Consider the following 23,772-nt stretch of genomic DNA (forward strand, 5'->3'; position numbering starts at 1 on the left):
GTCCATTCATTTCACAAACATCATTTAAAAGCATAAGCATAAACATCATCAGTAAACATCGTTTTGTAGCATCCTTTCATGGCATCACTTAAACATCCTTTCATAGCATCATTTAAAATTCATTTCATAGAATCATTTAAATACCAATTCATAGTGTCATTTAAATACACTTTCATTGTATCATTTGAACATCATTTAAAAGCATCAACCATAAACCTCAACATTTCATTTCATGAAAATAAAGACAATAGCTACTACATATAACATGCATTCACATGCGTACAACTATTACTTTGGGTGCATAAATAGAGGCTGCCAAACAAGGCCATTACATACATATATCTTCACACATTAATACTTAGTATACTTTCATAAAACATCATCTCATTTTATTTCTTAAAGCATCATAAAGAGAAACATTTCTTTTTCATTTTCCTTTCAGTAGAAAACTCTAAAAGAGTATGAACATAATACTTACTTGGACTCCATGTCATTCTCATTTCATGCAGTCCATTCATGTGCGTGTCAGATGGAAACATACATGCATACATAACCTTAACATCATTTCCTTTTCAAGTGAATAAGTAACTGAACTTATAAAATACATAAACTTCTCTTCAATAGGACTTCCTTCACTTAGACACACTCTACTATCCAATTCCATTTTCTATGCTTTCATTTGCCATGTTTCCTAAATTCTCAAACTCATTGCTTGGGACCCACTTCAGATCACATTTCCAACACATAGCATTCTACTTTAAGTACTTATCCTTTAAAGAGAACCCGATTCACTTTAAGGGTTAAGACACCCTATCACTTTCATTACACTCTTCCCACTATACCATCCATTCCGATGCATAACTCGGACCAACAAAGTTATACAATCCAATCATAATTAATACATACATTTCTTCCTCCATTCATGTATAACATAATCAACACTTCATTGTAATCTCAACCAAGTATAATACATAATTTTAAACCAACTCTGAAGCTTAAACATCGTGTATTCATACTTAAGACAAATTATCCATTATATACGATAATTTTGTTCGACACGTGTCCAACCAATTTACACATGTACTTTACTCCTTTTATCACCTAAGAACAACATATAATCCACTAAACGCTTGCTTGTGTAAACAAGTTTCATACACCCAATACTAACCTCCAACTGAAACCCATACAATCATCATGCTTCACAGTCTTCCCCAGCCTTCAAAATCCCAACATTTCACTTGACAACATGCCACTTCACAGACTACACAACTATCCCAACACTTTACACAATTCTCAACCACTTCTGAACTGCTCCATGATCTCATCACTTCACATGGCATCCGGCCACTGCACAACTACCCAATCACCACATTCTTCTCAAAGCACAACTCTATATTTAATCCCAACACTTCACAACATCACGCCATACCACCACTACGTCACAACTGCACAACTCCGTCACTTCACACTAGTTACAGCCACAACACGATTACATAATAACACCCATCAATTCACACTACACATAGCCACAATGCAAACTACTCCACAGAGCAACGTTCATAATTCCCAACACTTCACATCACCATCCACAGAACACTCCACAACTATGCAACCATCCCACACATCATAACACACCTCCACATCACAACTACACCACAACCACAGTACACATTGCAAAATAACAGCACATTCCACAACACCAATCAAGCTTCAATATAAAATAACTATCAAGGGAAAGGAATAGGAATTAAATCATGCGTCGGGCTGACTCGTTGCGTCGCTTGTTGTCCGACAAGGCCCCGTGGCATCAAAAGCCATTGGTTTGGGGGGTTACTGCCCCATGGTGGTCACTGTTGTGACCTAAAACAAGGCTCACCATATCGTGAGGAAGATGGAGAAGGGTGACTGTGGCGTGGTGATGGTGGCTATGGTTGTGGCTGAAGGCAGCACACGACTTCTCAAGGATAGTTTGGCTGAGGTCGTGGGTTACGAAATAGAGAGGGACGAAAGGGCTGCTGGGCTAGACATGGATGAGCAGGGGGTTCCGTGGTGGTGGCAGGAGGTGGGTTTTGTGTCTAGCGGCAGTGCAGCCGTGGGTGGTGGTGACAAGGCTGCGTGGTGGAAGGAGAAGCCAAGGGGTAAAGGCCTCGAGCTGAGCTGGGATATGGTGGACGGTGGTGGCTCAACCTAGGAAGAGGCTCACACTAGCGGTTTGGTGCTAGAATTTGGGCTAAGTTGCGGCGGCACACGGTGATTGAGAAAACCAGAGAGAGGTGAGGCTCAGGACTGATTCGGGGAGGGAAATTAGAGTTTTTGGAATTTAATCCCAACCCTTCATTTGGGGGTCCCAAGCCTAGATCCGACGGTGGAGATTAAACAAAGACAATAAACTGACTAAATAATAGGAAAATAAAATAGAAATACAATGGGACTAATTAAAAACCCAACTTTAATTCTAAAGTATAATCTTTCATCATAAAATAAAATGACGAAATTTGCTAAATATTTTTAAGAAAAATAACATCATCTAAATAAGTAGAGTGTTTAACATAAAATGAAATAATGAATATTAAATCATACTTTTAAAGAACTAAAATCATTTAAATATAATGATTTTGTGACGCTCCTAGCCCCCGCTTGCGATTGGACGGTGATTGAAGTATCGGGACATATAACTCAAGGCTACATACCCCTCATACTTGATAGTTAAGATGCAATGCACCTATAATCTAGCAATATGCAGTAATTCACAGCGGATAATTCTTTTAACTACTTAAGGATGGTGGCAATAAACGATCATGGTACAGAGTGTAAAACTCAAAAGGTTGAAACTTTTATAAGTGTACTTTCCCAAAATAGATAATTGTTTTAAAGCAATTCCCAAAACAAAGGGACCATAAAAATATTGTTTCACAAAAACCATAATTCATTGTCTTTTACTACTGCTACTACTTCCATGGTCCCCTTCTTCCTTTTTCCTTCTCTTTTCTATCTCTAATCCAACTTCACCCTCCTTTCCAAAAAGTGATCCTTATCTCTATTCTTTAGTCTCTTCGTCTCTTCTATAAGCTGTAAGGCCTCAAAAATGAGCCGGTCGATATTTTCTATCCTATCCAAAAGAGAGGGCTCTGATAAGCTCTCAGTGGTCTTGGGCACTTCCTTAGTGGTCGGGGGTACTTTGGTCTTCTTGTGTTTTGTCATCTAAACTTGTTACAAATTCTACCATTCCGGGTGGGGAATGGTAGTGGAAACTACCACATTGAGATTTCAAGAAATCTCAACAAGTAAACAATCAACATACAGCAGATATCACAAGTATATACAAGTAAACCACAAACAATTACAATCCATAAATAAATGCATGGACATGAACTTTGATGTAAAAACTCTGACACATGCAACATAGACTTTTCTTAAAAACAAATTTTCTTCTTTTAGAATTCTTATCACATGTTCATATCATTTGAGCTCAAGTACTTGTTCTTGCCGTAACAGATCATGTCATTCTTATCATTTTACACTACAACAAAATTGACTTTTAGGGATGAAATTAGATAATTTCGTCCCTAAAAGTCATTTTTTGTGATGAAATTTAAATTTCGTCCCAAAAATTGATGACTTTACAAAATCGTTCAAATGAAAAAATATTTGTTCGAACAATATTTTCTATGACAAATTAAAGTGTCTCAACAAATTTTTTCCGTTCGAACTGGCAGGGAAGTAATTTATTATGTTGGGAAAAGTTCAAAACCATTTGAACAATAATTATTTATGTTCGAACGGAAAATATTTGATGGAAAAACCTGGCGGGAAGGTTTCTAAGTCGTTTGAACGGAATATATTTAGTTCGAACATATTTAAGCACCACATTTATACATTCAAATGTATAATATTGATCTCGGTACGTAACTCAAAATATAAAAAACATATATCATATATACAAATTCATTAATTAATTTTAGGTAATTAATTTAAAAATATTTTAATGATTTATTTTATGTTAAATAAGATTTTTAGTTAAATAAATATTATCAGTCATACACCACATAATATAAATCAATAATTACTCTAGAAAAGACAATATTTAATTTACAACTAAAGCAAATTATCAAAACACCATATATACTATCCATAACTATAAAAAAAAAATATAAATAAAAGGTAGAAACTACTGTGATGTGAGGTCTCTACACACATCCTCGACTGCAGCTAATTGTCTTTCTACATGTGCCAGTCGAGTACTAAGCATGACCTGAGTTGTATTATTGGCATTAATCTTTGTGCGTAACTCAGAGACGCTAGCTATAATATCTGTACGCAACTCAATCGTGGCAGTATATACTGCATCGATCACCGCTGATGTGTGTATGCTGATCTCAGCACGCAGTATGTCGGCCATCTCCTCACGAGTAGATGTGCATGATGCCTCGGCCTGTGTAGATACCACTAGTCGATACTCCAGTATCTCTCGACTGTGCATCTCTCTGAATATCAGCCCTATCGTCAGGAACAGGTCCACGAAAACGAAAGCTCGAGTGTCCCGTGCTCCGTGACAGGGTGGTGCTGTTGATCGATCTCATCGGATACCGTGAACGCTCGAAAATATCTGCCACGACCCCAGAATGTAGCAAAAATCGAGTGATCAGGATCCCAAACGGCAATATATCTGTCGTAATGTACCAAGCCTTTGATCGGATCCTCTCAAATATATACCCCATGAGGTCGATCGGAATGCCACGAGCAACCCGTATCATAAATCTTACTCAATTCATGCCAACCTCGGTCTTGTGCTGCCGAGGGTCAATATTGTTGGCGATGATCAAATTCAGGATCTTAAAGAAAGAAGATCAATCTGTCTGCCAAATGATCTTCGTCCCATCGTACACTAGAGCATCTGGACCAACAATCAAGTCTTTCACCTCATGATCAGCAAGTGTATCGATCTCATCTATGTACAATGGGATATCGTCCTGAGACATCTCTGCATCACCTGAAGGATCAGACTCCCTAGGCGGCGGGTTCGGATAGGCATTGACCAGCCTAAGAATATCGAGATATGCAGCAAGTCTCTCCGTTGAAAATATAACAGGTGCTCCTCGGACACAAATCCTGTATGCCCTTTCATCGTCTGGGCTAGAACCACCAAACTCTTTATAGAACTCAACAACGATCTCAATGTAGGAAATGAGCTTTATTCTTTCCTCTCGCTGATCTAAGATTGGTGTCAAACCACGATCATTGAATACTAATTGGAGGGAATGACCCTCCCATATAAGAACCAAAAAATAGACAGTTTTACCTGCCGCTCAAGTAAAACAGTCCGCTCTTGAACTATTTGAATGGAAAGTTCCCCTTATCTACCACGTTTACGGCCCCTATAAGACATTATTATGAACCTGAAATTTAAAAATAAAATATATATTCAACATTAGTGATAAAATCTAAAATGAGAAAAGATTTACAAAATTATATACTAATAGCAATTTAATCAATTGATTGATAGAACAATTCAATGAAAAAATAAGTGTTCAATTAATAGCAATATAAAAAAGTGTTCAAATGATAGAACAATATAAATTAATTAATTGCAATTTTACTTTCGAACGATAAAAAAGTGGTCGAACGGAAAAATGTACAAATAGTTCGAACGTTTAAAAGTGTTTGAATAGCAAAGTTAAACTCGTTCGAACGCATTCGAACGGAAAACAGATCAAGCTCGTCCATGGCTAAGTCAACTCAGCGTCCATGAAAACACTTAAAAATGCATCGAATCTGTGGGTTTCTTCAACAAAACACATACTGCTCTTCATTTCTAAACATCCTACGGTGGATTTGTGGTGTTCTACAGTGACTATTAATGAAAAATACAATTTTTCTAGAGAAAACGAATAAAACCATAAAAATAAACGGTAAAATAACTTTTAAAGTGCATACCTTCACTTAGAGGAAGAGTGTTCGACGTAGGTGGTGATTACGGCGGCAGACGGCATCGATTGATGGGCGTTCAAACGATGAATCTTGTTAAATGGTGGGACGGCGGCGTTCGAGAATGTTCTGCCCGCGATAACTTACATGTGCAGAACCGTTCGAACATTATATTTAACCATTCGAACGGTTTTAAATTAATGTTCAAACGTTATTATTTACCGTTCGAACGGTATTTGTTTCAAGTTTAGTAAAAATTTATATTATAGTATATTATATTTATAATCATATAATTTAATATAATATATATACTATTATAGTAGATTATATATACTGTAATATATATGTAATATTATATTTATAGTATGAAATAATATATATTATGATAGTATAATACTTTAAATGAAAACATAATAACTTATATATATTTTATTATAGTATAATAGTAATATATTATAATACTTTACTATCAAACTATTATATATGATAATAGATATATATGATAGTATATAGTACTATATACTATGAGTTTATACTTAACTAATATATAGCATACTATATATTCCATTATACTTTACTATATATGTTATATGATACTATACAACATATATATATAGAGAGAGAGAGTATAGATTACTAATATACTATCATCTTATAACTTTCTCTATACTTTACTATATGATCTTAGTATATTTGAGGCTATATATATGTGAGTATATATTACTAATACATATGATCTTATATTTTCCTTTATACGTTAGTATAGTATAATATATATGATACTATATATATGATATATAGTATATATTACTAATATATATGATAGAATATATTACCAATAGATATCATCTTACATTTTTATAGTATACTTTAGTATAGTATAATATATATGATACTATATATATGATATTTAGTATAGATTACTATATATATGATAGTATATCTTACTATATATATGATAGTATATATTTCTAATACATATGATCTAATAGTTTTCATATAATGATGAAAATAAATATATTTAACCATTAAGGTGATTTGTTCGAATGGTATCCGTAAACCGTTCGAAGGCTTTATTTTCGTTTGAATGTATGAAAAAAACATTCGAACGGTTTATTGAAGTTGTGGGAAAATATCCCTATAATTAATGACTCTGGATTACCGTTCGAATGCCCTTTGTCATCGTTCGAATGGATTATTGCAGTGGTGGAAAAATATCCCACCAATAATGATTCATGGATTACCGTTCGAATGACATTTATAATCGTTCAAACGGTATCTTGTTGTGGCGGGAAAATATCCTGCCAATTAAAGACTCCTGGATTACCGTTCGAATGACATTTTTCCATTCGAACGTAATTGAAGAAATTTGTGCGGCCGGGAAAATTGGCGCGCTGAAAATTTTTCGCATTCAACCGCAATTTATTTACGTTCAAACGGTTAATGACAACTTATAATGTTCCCACACACCGTCAGTCCCTCATTTTTCTCTCATCTTTTCTTCTCTTCTCTGTTTTCTCTCTAAAATCTTTCATTTTCTTTATACAATCATTCATTCTATCATCTTGCAAAGAGGATTGCATACGTATTTTTGCTTAAAGGTATGACTTTCTTTTTCATTTCACTTCCAAATCTATTATTGATTCTATTTTTTTTATACCTATATTATATATATATATATATTGTATAGATGTTTATTGGAGAAATCTATACTTTAATATAGTTATTTATTGATTTTATAGTTTATATATATATATATATATATATATATTGTGTAGGTGTTTATTAGATTAAACACAAAATATGTTTGTTAGAGAGTTGTTATTCGTAGTATCTATGTTGTATGTTTGTTGTCTTTTTTGAATATAAGTTTGTGATGTTTTGTGAGATTGTGTCTCGTATGAACTGATTGGTGTTTGGAATCTGGGTTGAGACCGTTCGAACGCAGTAATATTCCGTTCGAACGCTTAAAGGAGTTCAAACAGTCATTTAAGTGTTCGAAAGGTTGTGCTCATGAGTTATAATATAAATAACTTACAAATAATAAACATTAGAATTATTAATACTTAAACTCATATTAATACTTTAGTAGATAATAGTTGTAAAAACTATCTTACAATTAACTTAAAAATTAATAAAATTAAATTATAAATAACTTAAAAATAATAATCATAAGAATTATTAATACTTAAGCTCATATTAATACTTTAGTAGATAATAGTTGTAAAAACTATCTTACAATTAACTTAGCAATTAATAAAATTAAATTATAAATAACTTAAAAATAATAAACATAAGAATTAATAATATTTACACTCATATTAATACTTAAAAGATAATAGTTGTAAAAACTATCTTACAATTAACTTAAAAATTAATAAAATTAAATTATAATTAAAATTATTAAAAACTATTTGATAATTAAGATTTTTGCTTAAGATTTGGAGATTCTCGTATATTCTATTCTTGTATCATCTTGTATTCTCATATTTTTTATTATTATTGTGTTTTAATATCATATATTCTACTTGCTATTGAAATAAACCTTAGACCTGTTCGAGAGTTATCAATCATGTTGAACGGTTGATTGATAACTCTTGAATTGTCCAGAGTTGACAGTTTAGGATTGTAAGATTATTCTCGCAAACTATCAAACTATATATGTTGCATCCGACATTATGATTTTGGTAGAATCCTCCCTTATTGTTATCTGGATATGCAGTTTCGGTGATTGTGCATCGATGTATTGCTCATTGGTGTGTATGACCAAAAGAGCATATTTGAAGAACTATAGGGAGATGCTACCGAAATTGTGTTGGACGTGACAGATAATAGTTAGTAGGTTGGCGATTATGATCTTACAATCCCGAATGGGATAGGACCAATTACTATATGAAATGAAGAAATTGCACAATATGATATATAATTGATTTTTGTTGATGTACGTGACTGTTTGCAATAGGATATTAGACATGGATAAAAGTTGGATGCGAGTTAGAGATCGGTTGGGTGTGGATTACAATGAATACGCTAAAGGAGTTAAAAAATCTTTGGAGTTCGCATCCTGTACAATTGGCAGTGATGGTTGTATTAGATGCCCATGCCGACTTTGCAAGAATTTACATTCTCATAAGATAGAGTTGGTGAGAGAGCATCTGTTTGTTAAATGTATTGACCAAGGTTATACCGATTGGGTCTTATATGGAGAACCGTATTCAACGTCATTCGAACTTCGAGATCAAAAAGAAGAGATCGATGAAGATGTACATCTTGAGGTTGTTGGTGGCAATCCCGAAGAGGATATGGAGCAAATGCTGGGTGACATTAGTACGGGAATGTTTATAGATGAAAGTGAAACAAATCCATCAAATTCAAATTATCCGTGCTATGACACTTTTACCCACTTGAGAAATGATTCACAGCGTGAGTTATATCCAGGGTGTAGAAGGCATAGTACTCATCTTGTGTAGAAGGCATGGTGCTCATCATTTACAAATAGACTATGCCGCAATTTTGTGTGTGTGTGTGTGTACATAAGTGAAATAAAAAAAAAAATATAGATCATCTAAATAATATCCACTTGTTCCTAAATAGAAAGCATTATATTTGTTCTTGAATAGCTTCTATAAAAGGGCTTTTGCATCCTCAATGAATGTCTTTGTAGAAGATATAATTTCTTAGAACATAGGTATATTCGTTTTAAGGTAAGAACGTAACTCAATGAGTAATTTCCTTACTTTTCCAATTTCTTAAGAATCAAGATAACCATTCATTCCCGTATAAATAGTCACTATATATTCTTCCATAGTGAGAAGGGCTGGTTGAGATTGTTTGAGCAACTCAGTATGTGTTGACCTCTAGCTAATTGATTCTAAGTGGTTTTACCGAGATCAAAAGTAAATTGTGCAAAGGCTTCTAATTCTGAGAATTAGGTCAATTGCAATTTTAATTTGCTGGTTACTTGTTTTATGGCTTGAATAGATTGGCTGAGAAGAATATTTGTCCATCTGTAATTGAAATTACATTAGTGGGAATATAAGCCAAAACATCTCTCAAGTGGGTTTCAACTATTGGTAAAGCAGTCATACTTCCTTTACCTAAATGTGAACTCGATTTAGCAACTCTTTCCAAACTTTGTGAATACAAATAAAATATCTCCTGGATAAGCTTAGCAACCCGATAGTCTTCATAATAAAAGAGACATTTGGTGACAAGTCAATGCTTGTTTGGAAGTATTGTCATAATGATTATAGTGTGTGATTCATGGTACATAAAATATTTAGCCAAAGTGGCTCGTATATAAAGATCGAGATATTGTAATGTAGCAAAAGAATCCACCATTTCAGCTACCCCAATCACGTATTCCATTACTCCCTTTCTTGTAAAATAGTCATTGCCTGAGTCATAGACAAGGCTTTTTACCAATAGCAACATAAACACATATTACATTTTGTCCTTATCAATTGAGAATCATATATGCGGCTACTACTATTTTGCTTATTCCGTTACCTAAATATTTTATGTTCAATTTACGGCTGGGAGATACACATTGATAGCTTGATTTATACAAGGACTGAGGTAAGCGACTATAATCATATCTTTCTACAAATCGCTTAAGTAAATTGAAAGGTCTTTTTGCAACCATATGTATGTAGTAAGTGCTTATAAAGGTGTGCGCGCATGCACGCCTTGGTTGGAAGCTCCTTTTTATGAGCCTTGCATATGATGAAGAAAATTTTATATGATATGATTTTAGAACTACATGAATGATAATATGACTGAATATTATATTGTATAAGTATATATTCTTAAGGAATGAAAGGCAAGGTAAGGTAAGGCCAAAGAAAAGAAAATGAAAATGTCTGACTACATGTGTTTAATGAGGATAATGAATGGGCGATATGACAGTGAAAATGGTACCACGAGGTTGGGACAGATTATAACGTCGGAATGCATCCCTAGTGGTACACCTAGTGATGACTCATTCCTAAGGAGGCTGGGTTCTTATCTGCTAAGCAAAGAAAGAACCATTGAGCGCAAGCTTTGCTAACCCTAACACATAAGGGTATTAGTGTGTCACAACCATTAAAGATGAGGTTAAGGAAAAGAATGTTTCTTTACAACTTTGAGGTAAAGGTTTATGTATGTTGAAGAAGAAGAAGAATAGCGGGAATTAACTTCCAAGATTCTGCTAGCTTCTTTTGGTGCAAATCTGGTTATGGGCCTTAGATTGTATACGGGCTAACCGAAGACCTGCCCATGATCTACAAGACAATTAACAAATATGACATATATATTATTAATATTGTTAATTCCTACTGAAGTTCAATAATAAAAAAATCATAATTCTTGTAATTTAGGTCAGTATTTTAAATTTTAAATTGATAAACTTTGTACAATGAAGAATAAGAAATGGTTTTTGATTTTTTGCTGAGTTTTATTTGGATCATTTTGTGATTTAGGTCAGTGTTATTGTTATTTAGCTCATTACTTTTGGTATTATTATTGTAATTCTTATTGAAGTTCAATAGTAAAAAATTGAATTTTTCGTTATTTGGCCAGTTTTTGAATCGATACGTTTTGAGTTGATAGACTGATGCATTTTCTATCATTACATAGTAGTATAAAAATGTCTAGTTGTCAATTAGTATATATATATATAATTGTTTACTTATATAATTAATATATCCATATAATGACAATCATGAAACGTACCAATATTGAAATATTCCGTTTCAGTGCTTTAACCAAAATATTCACCGAAACATAATTCAAAACTTTGTGATAATTATGGTGAGACTTGAGGCACCAAAAAAGAAAACTTGATCTTTATGTTTTAGTTTCAATAAATTTGTATAACGTGACATTTTGATTTTCTTTTAGTAAGTACTTCCGAAGAATATATTTTGAGAGATTTCATTTTACAGATAACTCTAAATTCTTTTATAATTGTTATGGAATCTTTTATATTTGACGTAAAAATGTAATGATTTAAGGTTAGTAACATCTGTTTCCTCTAGTTTTAAAGGCTCGAGAGGGATGGGGTCTTACACTAGGTGCATCCCAGTGGTTGTTTCAGCATTGCAATGTTATGAATGCTTCTGCATAAGTTAGGATGGTTCACTAGAGATATAGTGATGATCATCTCAAAGAATTTGGTTTCACTCGTAAGTCTTGGTAAAGTCTTGGTCACGATAACTGCTAAAACCTAATACGTAAGGCGTAAGAATGTGTACTAGACAAGGAGGAAAGTGAAAATTAATATATGTGTATGCTTAAGTGGATGAATGTTTCTTGTAATTGAACGCCCTTTTATAAATGATAAAATATATGTTGGTTTAATATTATAAGAAAAATAGTTTGTGGAGTTCAGCTGTATTTGGATATTAAATTGAATTGAGTTGAGTTGAGTTGAGTTGAGATGATAAAATATTATTAGAATATTATTTTTTTAATATTATTATTATTTTGAGATTTAAAAAAGTTAAATTTTTTTATTATATTTTATATTATAATTTAAAAAAATTATAATAATGAGTTGAGATAAGTTGATATGGGTTTAAAAATCAAACGAAGCCGTCTAATTCAAACCTTTTCAAAAGAAACAGGACTCATTCGAGAAAGAAAGAAAAAAAAAAAGAAAAAAAAAAATCTACCTTTCTAATTGTGGGTGGTACTTTTTTCAAAAAAAACTTGACTGCATTAGACTTACACATCTAGACTTGTGTTCATTGTCAATCATATATTACAATATCAATCAGCTGGTCCTCCTAAAATATATTCTTCGTTCCACCTCCTAGGAGAGATTCAGATATTTAGGCAAGTTTGGTAATTAAAAGTTAGAGAATATTTGAAGATTTTGAAAGTTATTTTCAGATTGGATTTTGACAAAGGAGAGAGAATATTTTGATTTTTTTTAAATTACTTTTGTATTGAAGTTTGTGAAATTAGATAAATAAAATTCAAAACTTGTTTGAATATAATTATTAAGAGAATTATATTGTGAAAGTTATTATGGAAAAGATGGGATTTGGTGAGACATGAATTAGTAGGGTCATGGAATGTGTGAAGTCAGTGTCTTACTCTGTGCTAGTGAATGGTAAACCAAGGGCTAGTATAATTGTCATAAGGAGTATTAGACAAGGAGATCCCATATATCCCTATCTCTTCATCCTTTGTGCAGAAGGACTAAGCTCACTACTTTCAAAATCTGATTGCACTAGAGATACAAAAGGGGTTGCAGTGGCAAGAAGGGTTATAAGGATAAGTCATTTAATGTTTGCAGATGACCGTATTCTATTTTGCATAGCCAACTTAAATGAATGATACAAAATACAGAGGATGCTGGAAAGATATGGGGTTGCGTTGGGTCAATGCTTCAATAGACAAAAAACTACCATCTTTCAGTTCAAACACAATGAAATCAATGCAGCAGCAGATTATTCAAGTGGCTGATAGCTCCAAGTGGTAATATGAGAAGTATCTTGTAGGAGTGTAACCAGTCCTGTTCGATCCAGTTTTGGACGCATTTCAGAACAAAATCAATATACATCGGTTTTGATAATTGAATAACCGATACTAGACCTATTCACCCCAAAAATCGATACTTCCAGTTTTACCGATTCAGTCCGATTTTACCGGTTTCCCTATAAACTAGCAAGGTCGGACTAAGTGGAACAACAAACCGATAAATTAAAAAAAAAAATAACAATTGTCTAAATATAAAAATGATATGCAACAAAAATAAGAATTATAGTAAAACTATTATATAGTATACGTACATTATTTATAAAAATCATATTATCATATATGTTAGTGATAATATGATGATTACATAAAATTAAAATTAAAATATTTTATGTTATTAGATTATTATACATGAATTTTAAGTTTTAAGATTTCATATTATATTAATTAGAAACTTAGCATATAATATAAATAAATCATATAAAAAATTATTTATATATAATAAAAATAATATATATATGAACCGGTCATGTAAAAAAAACTAAAATCAAAGCCGGTTTTGAAAAAATGAAATCGATACCGTACCAAATTGGTTTTGCACTAGACCAAATATACGATCTAGTCCGGTTCGAGCTGATTTATTGGTTTATCGATTTTTCTTTTCAGCCCTGGTATCTTGGTTTACCAACTATGGTGGAGAAATCAAAATTCAATACTTTTAGAAGCATAAAAGAGAAAGTGTGGAATAAGATGAATATTTGAAAGAATAATTTTCTATCACAAGCAGGAAAAAAAAAAGTGTGTTTTTAAAAGCAGTGATTAAAGAAATTCCAGCATTTTCAATGAGTGTATCCAAACTGCCTAAAAGGCTATGCAAGGGCATATCATCGATGATGTCCAAATTTTGAAGAAAAAAAAATTAAATGGAGAAGCTAATAAAAAATGAGTGAATCATAGAAGAAATGTGGCTTGGGATTTCGAAATCTTGAAAGGTTCAATACTGCTTTGCTGGGCAAACAATGTTGGAGGCTGTTTTCTAATCAATCCTCTTTGGTAACTCAAATCATGAAGGAAAAGTATTTTAAAAATGGGAATCTGTTGGAAGCTAAGATTCGGATTGGACCATCAATGATTATGAAGAGTCTGTGTGTCATGTTTTATGGATATATCCTGAATCCAATAATGTGTGGTTTGAGGTAAACTGCCTTGTTTGTAAATGGCCATGCTCGGATACAAATTTTTTAGAATTATGGAAGAAGCTAACTGAAGAGTTGAAAAAAGAGAAGCTTTGTCTGATTTCAATTATTATGAGAAGAATATGGGGATAGTAGGAATGCTCTTGTTTTTAGAAATCATTTTGAAAGTCTAAAGATGGTTGTTTCAGCAGCTATTGCAATCCTTGAGGAATTTCAGCAAGCACAAAAATTTGTAGCCGAGATGATACATGGGGAAGAAGTGGATGAGCTGAAGGTGAACTGGAATGCAGAAGTGGATGTAAAAAAGAAAATGATAAGGCTTGGAATATTGTAAGAGATTCTAAGGGTGAAGTTCTGGTAGCTCTATGTGCAAGATACAACCATTTGGTTACTCCTAGCACTGCTGAAGCTTTTAACATTGAGGACAACAATGGAACTATCACATGTTGAGCTACGATTTGAAAGGGTTGTATTTGAGAGTGATGCAATGAACATAATCCAAGCCATTAATAGTAGCGAAGAAGATCTAACAATGCATGGACAAGTTGTTGATGACAATCTGAGGATGCTCAATGGACAAGATGGATGGAAAGTGAGTTTTGTTTTTAGAAAAGTGAGTGTAGTTGCTCATAATTTAGCAAAGTTTGCTTTGACTTGTAAGTGTGAGAAGGTGTGGACAGAGGAAGTCCAACAATCTGTTTTGAGTTATGTTATGAGAGACAAATCTTGTAACGGTTGATGATAAATAAAAGTTCCAAATGCTTTTTTTTTTAAAAAAAAAAGTATTATAAAATGGTTATACAAAAATAATTCTACTAACTAACGTGTCTTGTTATGGTTTGTCAGATTATAAAGTTATTATTATTGTACAGTAGATCTAACGGATTACATGAAGCCATATCAGTTTGTAGGATTACTTTTTTGTAATCCCTTTATGGTTGTTGCACTCTTCTTTTGTATGAGAAATACTTTAACCATAAAATAATTATACAAAAATAATTCCATAAACTAATAAGAGCTTATATGGTTTGTCAGATTGTATCATTATTTTTATTGTATAATAGATTTGATGGATCACATAAAATCATGTCAATTTGTAAAATTATTTTTGTGTAATTTTTTTGTGACTATTGAATTTCTCTTTTTATATTTAGGTAATTATTGAGTAAGGATGAATTGAAAAGTCGTAACAACATTTTTTTTATATTAAAATATGTTTAGTTTGATTTAAAAAATAAAATTTAAAAACTTTTGTTAAACAAAACATGGTCGTAGAAATTTCAAATAATGAGAAAAAAACACGTGTTATTGTAAGTAATATAAATATTTAAAAATTAAGTTAAAATATCTGTTGTGGCTCCCAATGCATATAGACCTGGTAAAAGATCATGGAGGAGAGAGAAAAGCGGGATGCCACTAAAATCAGCCAATTAGAACTTGGAACTGCGTGGTCGCCTGGTAGCCGCCGATTCCAAACCTCCTTAATCATTGACACGCGGCACTCATGCCATTCTTGCAGTCAAGTTACGTGGTACTCATGAAAGAAGCTCCAGAGAGATATACAACGGGGAATGGGCGTAGATATCGCCGCGTCATCAAAGTCTGCGTTGTGTAGTCCCACTTCACAGTGACCACATGCATTGTACCGAAACACAATTTCCGGTTTTAACTTTCAAGACTATGACACTGCGATGCTTGGAGATTGGAATGAAGTTAACAGCGGTAATATAATTAGTAAATAGTAATAAAATAATTTGAGGTGAATATTTTTTAAATTTTGAGAAAATAAAAATAAAAAATATTATAAAATTAAAATATGATTAGAATAGTATAATTTTTTAATATTATTTTTTTAAAAAAATTTCAAAAAATATTATTTTTTATTTTTTATTAGAAAATTGGAAAAAGTTTTAAATAATTAGTTTGAAAAAATTATGAATTGTTTGAAAGAAGTTATATTTGAATGATATTTGAGAAGGACATGAAATGAGAATTTCGTGATGAAAACTTTTTTCAACCAAGTCTTAAGTATTTTAAAAAAATTTAAAATATTTTAAAGACTATAACACTAAATAATTTCACTATTCATTTTTAAAGATTATTCAAATATAAAATATTTATCTATTTCAAATTTTAAACATTTTATCTAATCATTATTCAAGTATAAAAATCAATATAATTTTTACAAATCTTAAAATTAAAAAAATTAAAAAATTATATCCTGATAATTTTTTAATTTTATCTATTCACCTTCATAAATTTTAATAAAATATTTATTTAAAAAAATATTTTTATTCAACTTTTTCTCACTTCTTTTCTAAAATCTAATCTATCATCTTTATTTAAATTATTTTATTATTATTCATAAAATTTTAACATTTTCCAAACATCAAGTATGCATTAAACTTCTCCAAAAATTTTTCACAACTTCCTAACACTCCACGCTCCATATTTTTTTAATTTTTTTTTTTTTTCTTTTATCAAATATTTATTATATAAATAATGAATAAAAAATTTGAAATAATTTAAAAAGAATAAACTGAAAAAAAATATTAAAAATTTTAAAAATTAAAAAAAATATATAGAGTATGGAGTGTGGTGGAGGTTGTGTAGCAAAACTCATTCACAGTGTCCATATACTTTGTAATTGTACCTAACCACATCGCCCAATTTTGAACTTTTGCTACTGAAGATCTGCGTAAACTGGTTCTGTTTTGTTGTTAAATTCATTTGAATTAAATTCAGTTTAATTTAATTTTAAATTATTTTTAATTTTTAATTTTTAAATTATTAAATTTATCTCAATTCAAAATCTTTTTATATATAGGACCAACGATAATTTTTAAGTCAATACTTTTTTACATGTGAGACCCATAACCTTTTTTAACTTCCTAGAAATATATATAAAATTATTTTAATATTTAAACACATTTAACTCATTTTAAATAGACCCCATAAAATATACTTTACCATCTAAATTCATTACTATTTATAAAAATTTTAACTCAATCTAAGGCTTAGTTTGTATTCGTAACTCATATCAGCTCACCTCAACTCATCTCATCTTATCATTACAACTTTTTCAAATTCTTACACAAAATATAATAAATAATTCAACTTTTTTAAATTTCAAAATAATTTTTTCAAATTTCTATATAAGATATAATAAATAATTTAATTTTTATTTTATTACACACAAACCATCTCAACCCATTTTAATTCATCTCTAAATTAAAACAACTCCGAACCCAACATCTAAAAAGTTACGTTAGGAAACCACATTATATACGTGTGAGATCGACGTGGACGTGGTCAAAGTTTGCCACATGTCTGTGGCTCTGTCGTCAATGACTCGGCTCCAACTCTTGGCAGAGAGTAGAGAAGTGGTTGCTCATCTATTCGTACGAGCCGGACATTTCTTCGCTTGGATCTCAAATTAATCTCAATTCATTTCAATTTATTATTATAATTTTTTTATATTTTAACATAAAATATAATAAATAATTTAATTTTTTTAAATTTTAAAATAATAATAATATTAAAAAATAATATTTTAATAATATTTTATCATCTCAACTCAACTCAACTTAACTCACTTCAACATTCAAACACAACCTTAATAATGATCAGTAGATTATATATATATGATAAATTTCCCATGCAGCGGAACCAAGAGTTGGGGGATGGCCCCCTCCAAAATTCAAAATATCTCTAAAGGTTTTTTTTCATAATTATATATATATATATATATATATATATATATATATATATATAGAAAATCACCCTCTCAAAAAATTTATAATTCCCACATATTCTCTCTTAAGATTTTTTAAAATTTCTAGATACATAAAAATTTTTAATTTTTAATTTTCTATAGCTTTAAAAATCTTGTATAATTTCTATATATTATCAATTTTGTATTATGTGAACCCTCCAAAATAAAATTAAAACCTAGTGTATGAGAAATAATAAAATATTAATTTGTATCCGAAAGGCCAAAGTATTTGTTTCATAATATGGAATCCAAAATAAATTTAATATAAGAAAATCATATAAGTTTGATGATCTATTAGAAAAAATAGTTGAGAAGTTTTATCCCATATACTTCACTGAGCAAGAAAGATTTATTTAAGATCTCAATTATATTATTATATTCTTAATGTGACATTAAAATATCTAGGTTTCACATTAAACTTGCTAGGCTAGCTTATATTCTAGAATGAAATACGGCTTCTAAAAGACCATTTTCTATGAAGAATAAAAGATTCTTGTTTGGGAAGTGACATGATATCATCCCTTCTCGAAACTTCTCAAAATTTATTTTCTAAACATCACTCAAAATAACACTTTTCAATTTTAAATTTTAAATTTTTTATCTAATTATTAGTTAATCATTACAAATTTCTCCAACTTCTAAACAAAACACAAAAAAATAAATACAATTTTTTCAAACTTAAAAAAAAAATTATATTAAAAAATTATGTTCTTACAATATTTTAATTTTATAATATTTTTATTCAATTTCTTATTTCTCATTTCCCAAAACTCAATAAAAAAAATCTTAACTCAAACTATTTTACTATTATTCATAAATTTTACTACTATTTAGAGAACTCTCATCCTATTTTATTACTCATATAGACCCTAACTATTTCATTAAACAAATAATAATGGATGAATATTATTCTATTAAATAATATAGTCAAAAATCTGAAACATATATTAAATTTTATTTTTAAAATTGTATTTTTATATGTATATAGGAAATTATCTAAACCTAATTTTTATATATTGTTATGTTTATATAAATTTAATATTTATCTCTTTTTATCTTACATAATGTATCATACGCTGAAAAGTTGACTCTGCTATTAAAACTTATTGTTCTACCTGTGCATGCATCAACTAATTACTCAAACTACATATACGAAAGTTTTTTTTTTTTTTTTTCATAAAGGGGATGGGGGTTTCGAATTATATACTATCAAGCCATCATGCTTTTGAGCAACCGACGTAGGACTACACAGACATGGGAAGCCATGTCGGGTGCCTGGGGAGTGCTGGCCAACGCACGGCCAGAATTGTGGGGAGACGCCCCCACTGAACCAAACCGTCAAGAAGTGGGAGAGACTGCGAGAATCGAGACAACACAAACATTAAATGACGCAAGTAGGTGGCCTCGTGGAACCCAACTAACGCATATCCACGCAAACATGTGAAGCCACGTCGAGCGTGTGTGGTGCACACGCCAATGCATGGCCTAGGACGTGGGGGAAACACCCCCACCAGATCTAACCGTCGAGAAGGTGGAAAGACAACGGAAGCCAAAGTGCCATCAGACATTAATGACGAGGAGAACGACCGTAAGGAACGTGCCCGAGGAAGGCACGGTAATGACATTTTGAATTCCCACCACACGATTGTACTCAAAATTCGCGAGATACTGTAAGGGGCATAATCCCCAAGGCCAAGGCAGGGGGAGCAGGCCCAGCCCACGAGGCCCGAACAATTCTAGGGCCTGAGGACAAGGGATGGGCCAGACCAGGTCGATCCAGGAGGGGAAGTAGTCAGGCTACACGCGTTGACCAGTGGATGGAAGGCAGAATTATCTAACATCATTGCTGGCCAACATTCAAGGATAATCCATATCCCTGAACCCCAGCACCTGGATAGGCCTAAGGGATGGACACACTTGGCAGAGACCACACCGCAGTTAATGGGACGGAAACGAGCACTCCACAATAGGGAGGCACGACGCATTTAATGAATCCTAAGATTGGGCACGCCACGATGTGCCTCCTGAGATGTCAGTAGCAGCCACGATCGAGCCTGGCAGGTCTACTACGCAATAGGGAGATGGCAGGGATGTCCAGTCCCAATATAGAGCGGTGCACCCACCACTTCCTTCCCTAGGATCACCCAGACCAAGTATATTAATATATATCTCTTCCCTGAGCTAGGGGAGGGGTTTAGACAGTTTTAATTTTTAACTTATAATCCCCATAAAGAAACCACACTGACTTTAACATCAAGGTATTCCCATCACTCCGAAGCTTTCATTTTTTCATATTAGTAGGTGGACGAACTTGGCTCCCATGGAGTTGCTGCAAAACACGATATCAATAATTACATTTATATAAATTTAATATTTATCTCTTTATTTTATATAACGTATCATAGGTTGGAAAGTTGACCCTACTGTTAAAACTTATTGTTCTACCATTGCATGCAACAACTAATTAATGCATGACTTTTAAGAATATGTACTCAAACTACATATATATAGAAGTGTTTTTTTTATTTTTATTTTTTTAAATGAGTGGGGTTTTTGAATTCAAATTTTTTATTTAAAAAATAGGTCATATTCTAAGTCTATTGAACATATACGAAAGTTGAATTGCTGTTAAAAACCTCTATACTTGCAAGTACGAGAATCTCTCTAATTTTTAAATTCTTTTATTTGTTTACAAATTTTGTAAAGATGATGCTAATTTTAATATTAGAGATTCCTCGACTTCAAGGCCTTATTCTTCCAATTATCTTATTATCTATTTTTATAGACTCAATTCTAAAAATCTGAATTGCTATCTATAAATGTACTAAACACGATATTAACAAGGTAATATGCCGCCATCAAATTTCGACCATTTACGAAAGTTGAATTGCTGTTAAAAACTTTTGATACATGCAAAAGAAAAATGGTTAATAGCTGGGTTAATTTTATCCGCGGAAAGGCACTCTGACGATCGTTTGAAATCGAAAAACAACACATACGTGCCACGTCAAGTCTGCAACTTTCCATTCATTTTGTTGGCAGCACACGACCAAAGCTGAAAACCAAAAATTATTGCGGAAACGAGGTTTATGTGGTGGACAGGGCAAGATGCATGAATTATAACAGTAAGAAGTAGAAGCGAAACCACATTTCAGGGCCTGTCATCATTTCAGCCATGAAAAATAAAGCGCATTCCTCTTTCACACCCACTAGTTTCGCTTCTCATGATCCACCGCCTTTCTCTCTCCTTTTTTTCTTTTTGTCACATTTTTCAGTCATTAGATTCGATATACCATTCCACACCCCTTTCTTTGCGCCTATTTAATCTCTCACTCCCTCCCTCAACCCCCTTGATTCTTAGATCTTACTCTCCCTCACTCCCCTTTCTCTCTTTACTTTATCCTTTCGTTATATCCGCTCTCCGTCTTCCAACATGAGAAAAGCTATACTTTGCGAGTTGTGCACTGAAGTGGCTTCTCTGTATTGTGCCTCGGACGCTGCATTTCTTTGCTCCCGCTGCGACTCCAGAGTTCACCAAGCCAATTTCCTCGTTGCTCGTCATGTTCGCCAAGCGCTCTGCTTGAATTGCAAGGGCTTCATCGGGGACCCCATTTCAGGTTCCGGAGCTCCGGCTCTCCGGCAGATTTGTCAGGCTTGCTCTCCCGTGGATCTTTCCGACGATTCCGATTCCTTTTCGTCTTCCGTTTCGAGCACTGAGTCCTCCGCTGCTGGCCCGAAGAGGATTTCGCTCGAACATCGGACAGTAGGAGACGAGATCGTGAACCGGAGCGTTACGAGCTCTGTCACGGAGATGTCTGGCGAGGATGCGTACGTCCCGGCGAGATTCTCCTTGTCGGCGAAGAAGAAGAAGAAGATCAGAGCGGTGTCGTTGAGCGTGGACGTGAAGGCAGAGGCTATTTTCGTGAATTGGTGCAGCAAGCTTGGGGTGAATGGTAATTTGGTGGTACCCGAAGCCTCCGAAGCCTTGGGATTTTCTTTGGGCATGCTGACAGCTTTTCCCTTCCGAGTGTCCGTGGCGACGTCGCTTTGGTTGGGCTTGAGATTTAGCGGGCACAATTCACTGTACACGTGTCAGAAACTGAGGAGACTGGAGGAGGTGTCCGGAGTGCCAGCTAACGTGATCCTGGCCGCTGAGGCGAAGGTCGCACGTGCGCTGAGGGTCCGGAAGGCACGACCTGAGTCTGTGGAAGGATGGGCCGAGTGTTCCGCTTGAGTTGCACGTGCGAGTACATGGTATGGTTAATGCACGTGTTTATGGACATGGGTAATCTCAGCTGAATCAAATCAGTTTCTTGAAGTTCATGCGTTTCTCTTTCATCCCCTATGATTTTTGACAGAGGAAATTAAGGATTCTAATTTTTCTGATTCTGAGGGCAAACAAGGAGTTGAAAAGCATGTCCCCTGACCGTCGAATTTGGTTTGGATAAAAAGGTTGTGCAAACAGCTTGGTTTGAGTTAGTTTTCTAATTTTTCATAGAATAATGTTAGGTACAGTTATAGATTCTGCAATGTTCACTTACTCTTTTTGAAAAAAAATTGTAGTTTATCATTAAAAATTAATTTTTTTTCATATTATCATATTTATTCACTTTTTTATAATGAATGCGAACATTATAATTATAAATATTATTTATATTTTTGAATCCTAACCATGATTTTTCAAGTTGCTTGTATTTAACCAAGTTATGCGCATGAGCCGCTCAATCTGAAGAGTACCAAAGAAAACAAATTAGCATAGCAGTATTACAGCTTTCAATGCAACCTTCCTCAAATTAATGCATTTATGACCAAATTCAACAAGAGAAATTATTTACATCAGCTTACTGTTGATGTAAGCCTCAACACATCAAGTGTTGTTGAGTTTAAAAAAAAAATATATATATTACGGTGTGCAGAGAGTGCGGCTGATGTGTAGCCGCACTCATTCAACAACTAGGGGTGTGCATGTGACCTGAGTACTTTCTGAACCCGATTATGTTGACCCGAATCGACCTATATTTTGTCGGGTATTACATGAGCGAGTCTTCAATTTGACTAAATTAACAGGTTTATTAATTGGTGTCAAGCCGTCCAAGAGTTCCACAAACCCTAACCAGTTGCTTACTTAATCGTTGGACTTGGTCCCCACCGCGAAGCTTCTATATTCATCTTATCAAATCTTATTTTCACCACCATATCAGAATTCAGCAGCAGATATATTACAGAAAAATCAAGAGTAAAAAAATTGAACTTGAAATCGGCCTGGAGGATGAAATAGAAAAAGTTGAAACTCGTGGCCAAAAATCAACAATGTGCCAAAATCTCACTGACTATGCTCTATCTCAGTGCAGTAAGGTGCTATAGAGTCCAAGCTCATCTTCGTCGACTATCTCTCTTGCTCTATTGTCT

General features: G+C 32.9%; 1 protein-coding gene across 1 annotated transcript; it reads left to right on the forward strand.

Annotated features, from left to right (window-relative positions):
• The first annotated feature begins 21,481 nt into the window (after positions 1–21,481).
• On the forward strand, positions 21,482–22,959 carry LOC108983659 (B-box zinc finger protein 32). Its single transcript, XM_018955368.2, has one exon. It carries the CDS (start codon positions 21,797–21,799, stop codon positions 22,595–22,597), a length of 801 nt encoding a protein of 266 aa, XP_018810913.1. The 5' UTR covers positions 21,482–21,796; the 3' UTR covers positions 22,598–22,959.
• Positions 22,960–23,772: the final 813 nt, after the last annotated feature.

The sequence above is a fragment of the Juglans regia genome, chromosome 7 (genome assembly GCF_001411555.2).
Source record: "Juglans regia cultivar Chandler chromosome 7, Walnut 2.0, whole genome shotgun sequence".
Classification (NCBI taxonomy): domain Eukaryota; kingdom Viridiplantae; phylum Streptophyta; class Magnoliopsida; order Fagales; family Juglandaceae; genus Juglans; species Juglans regia.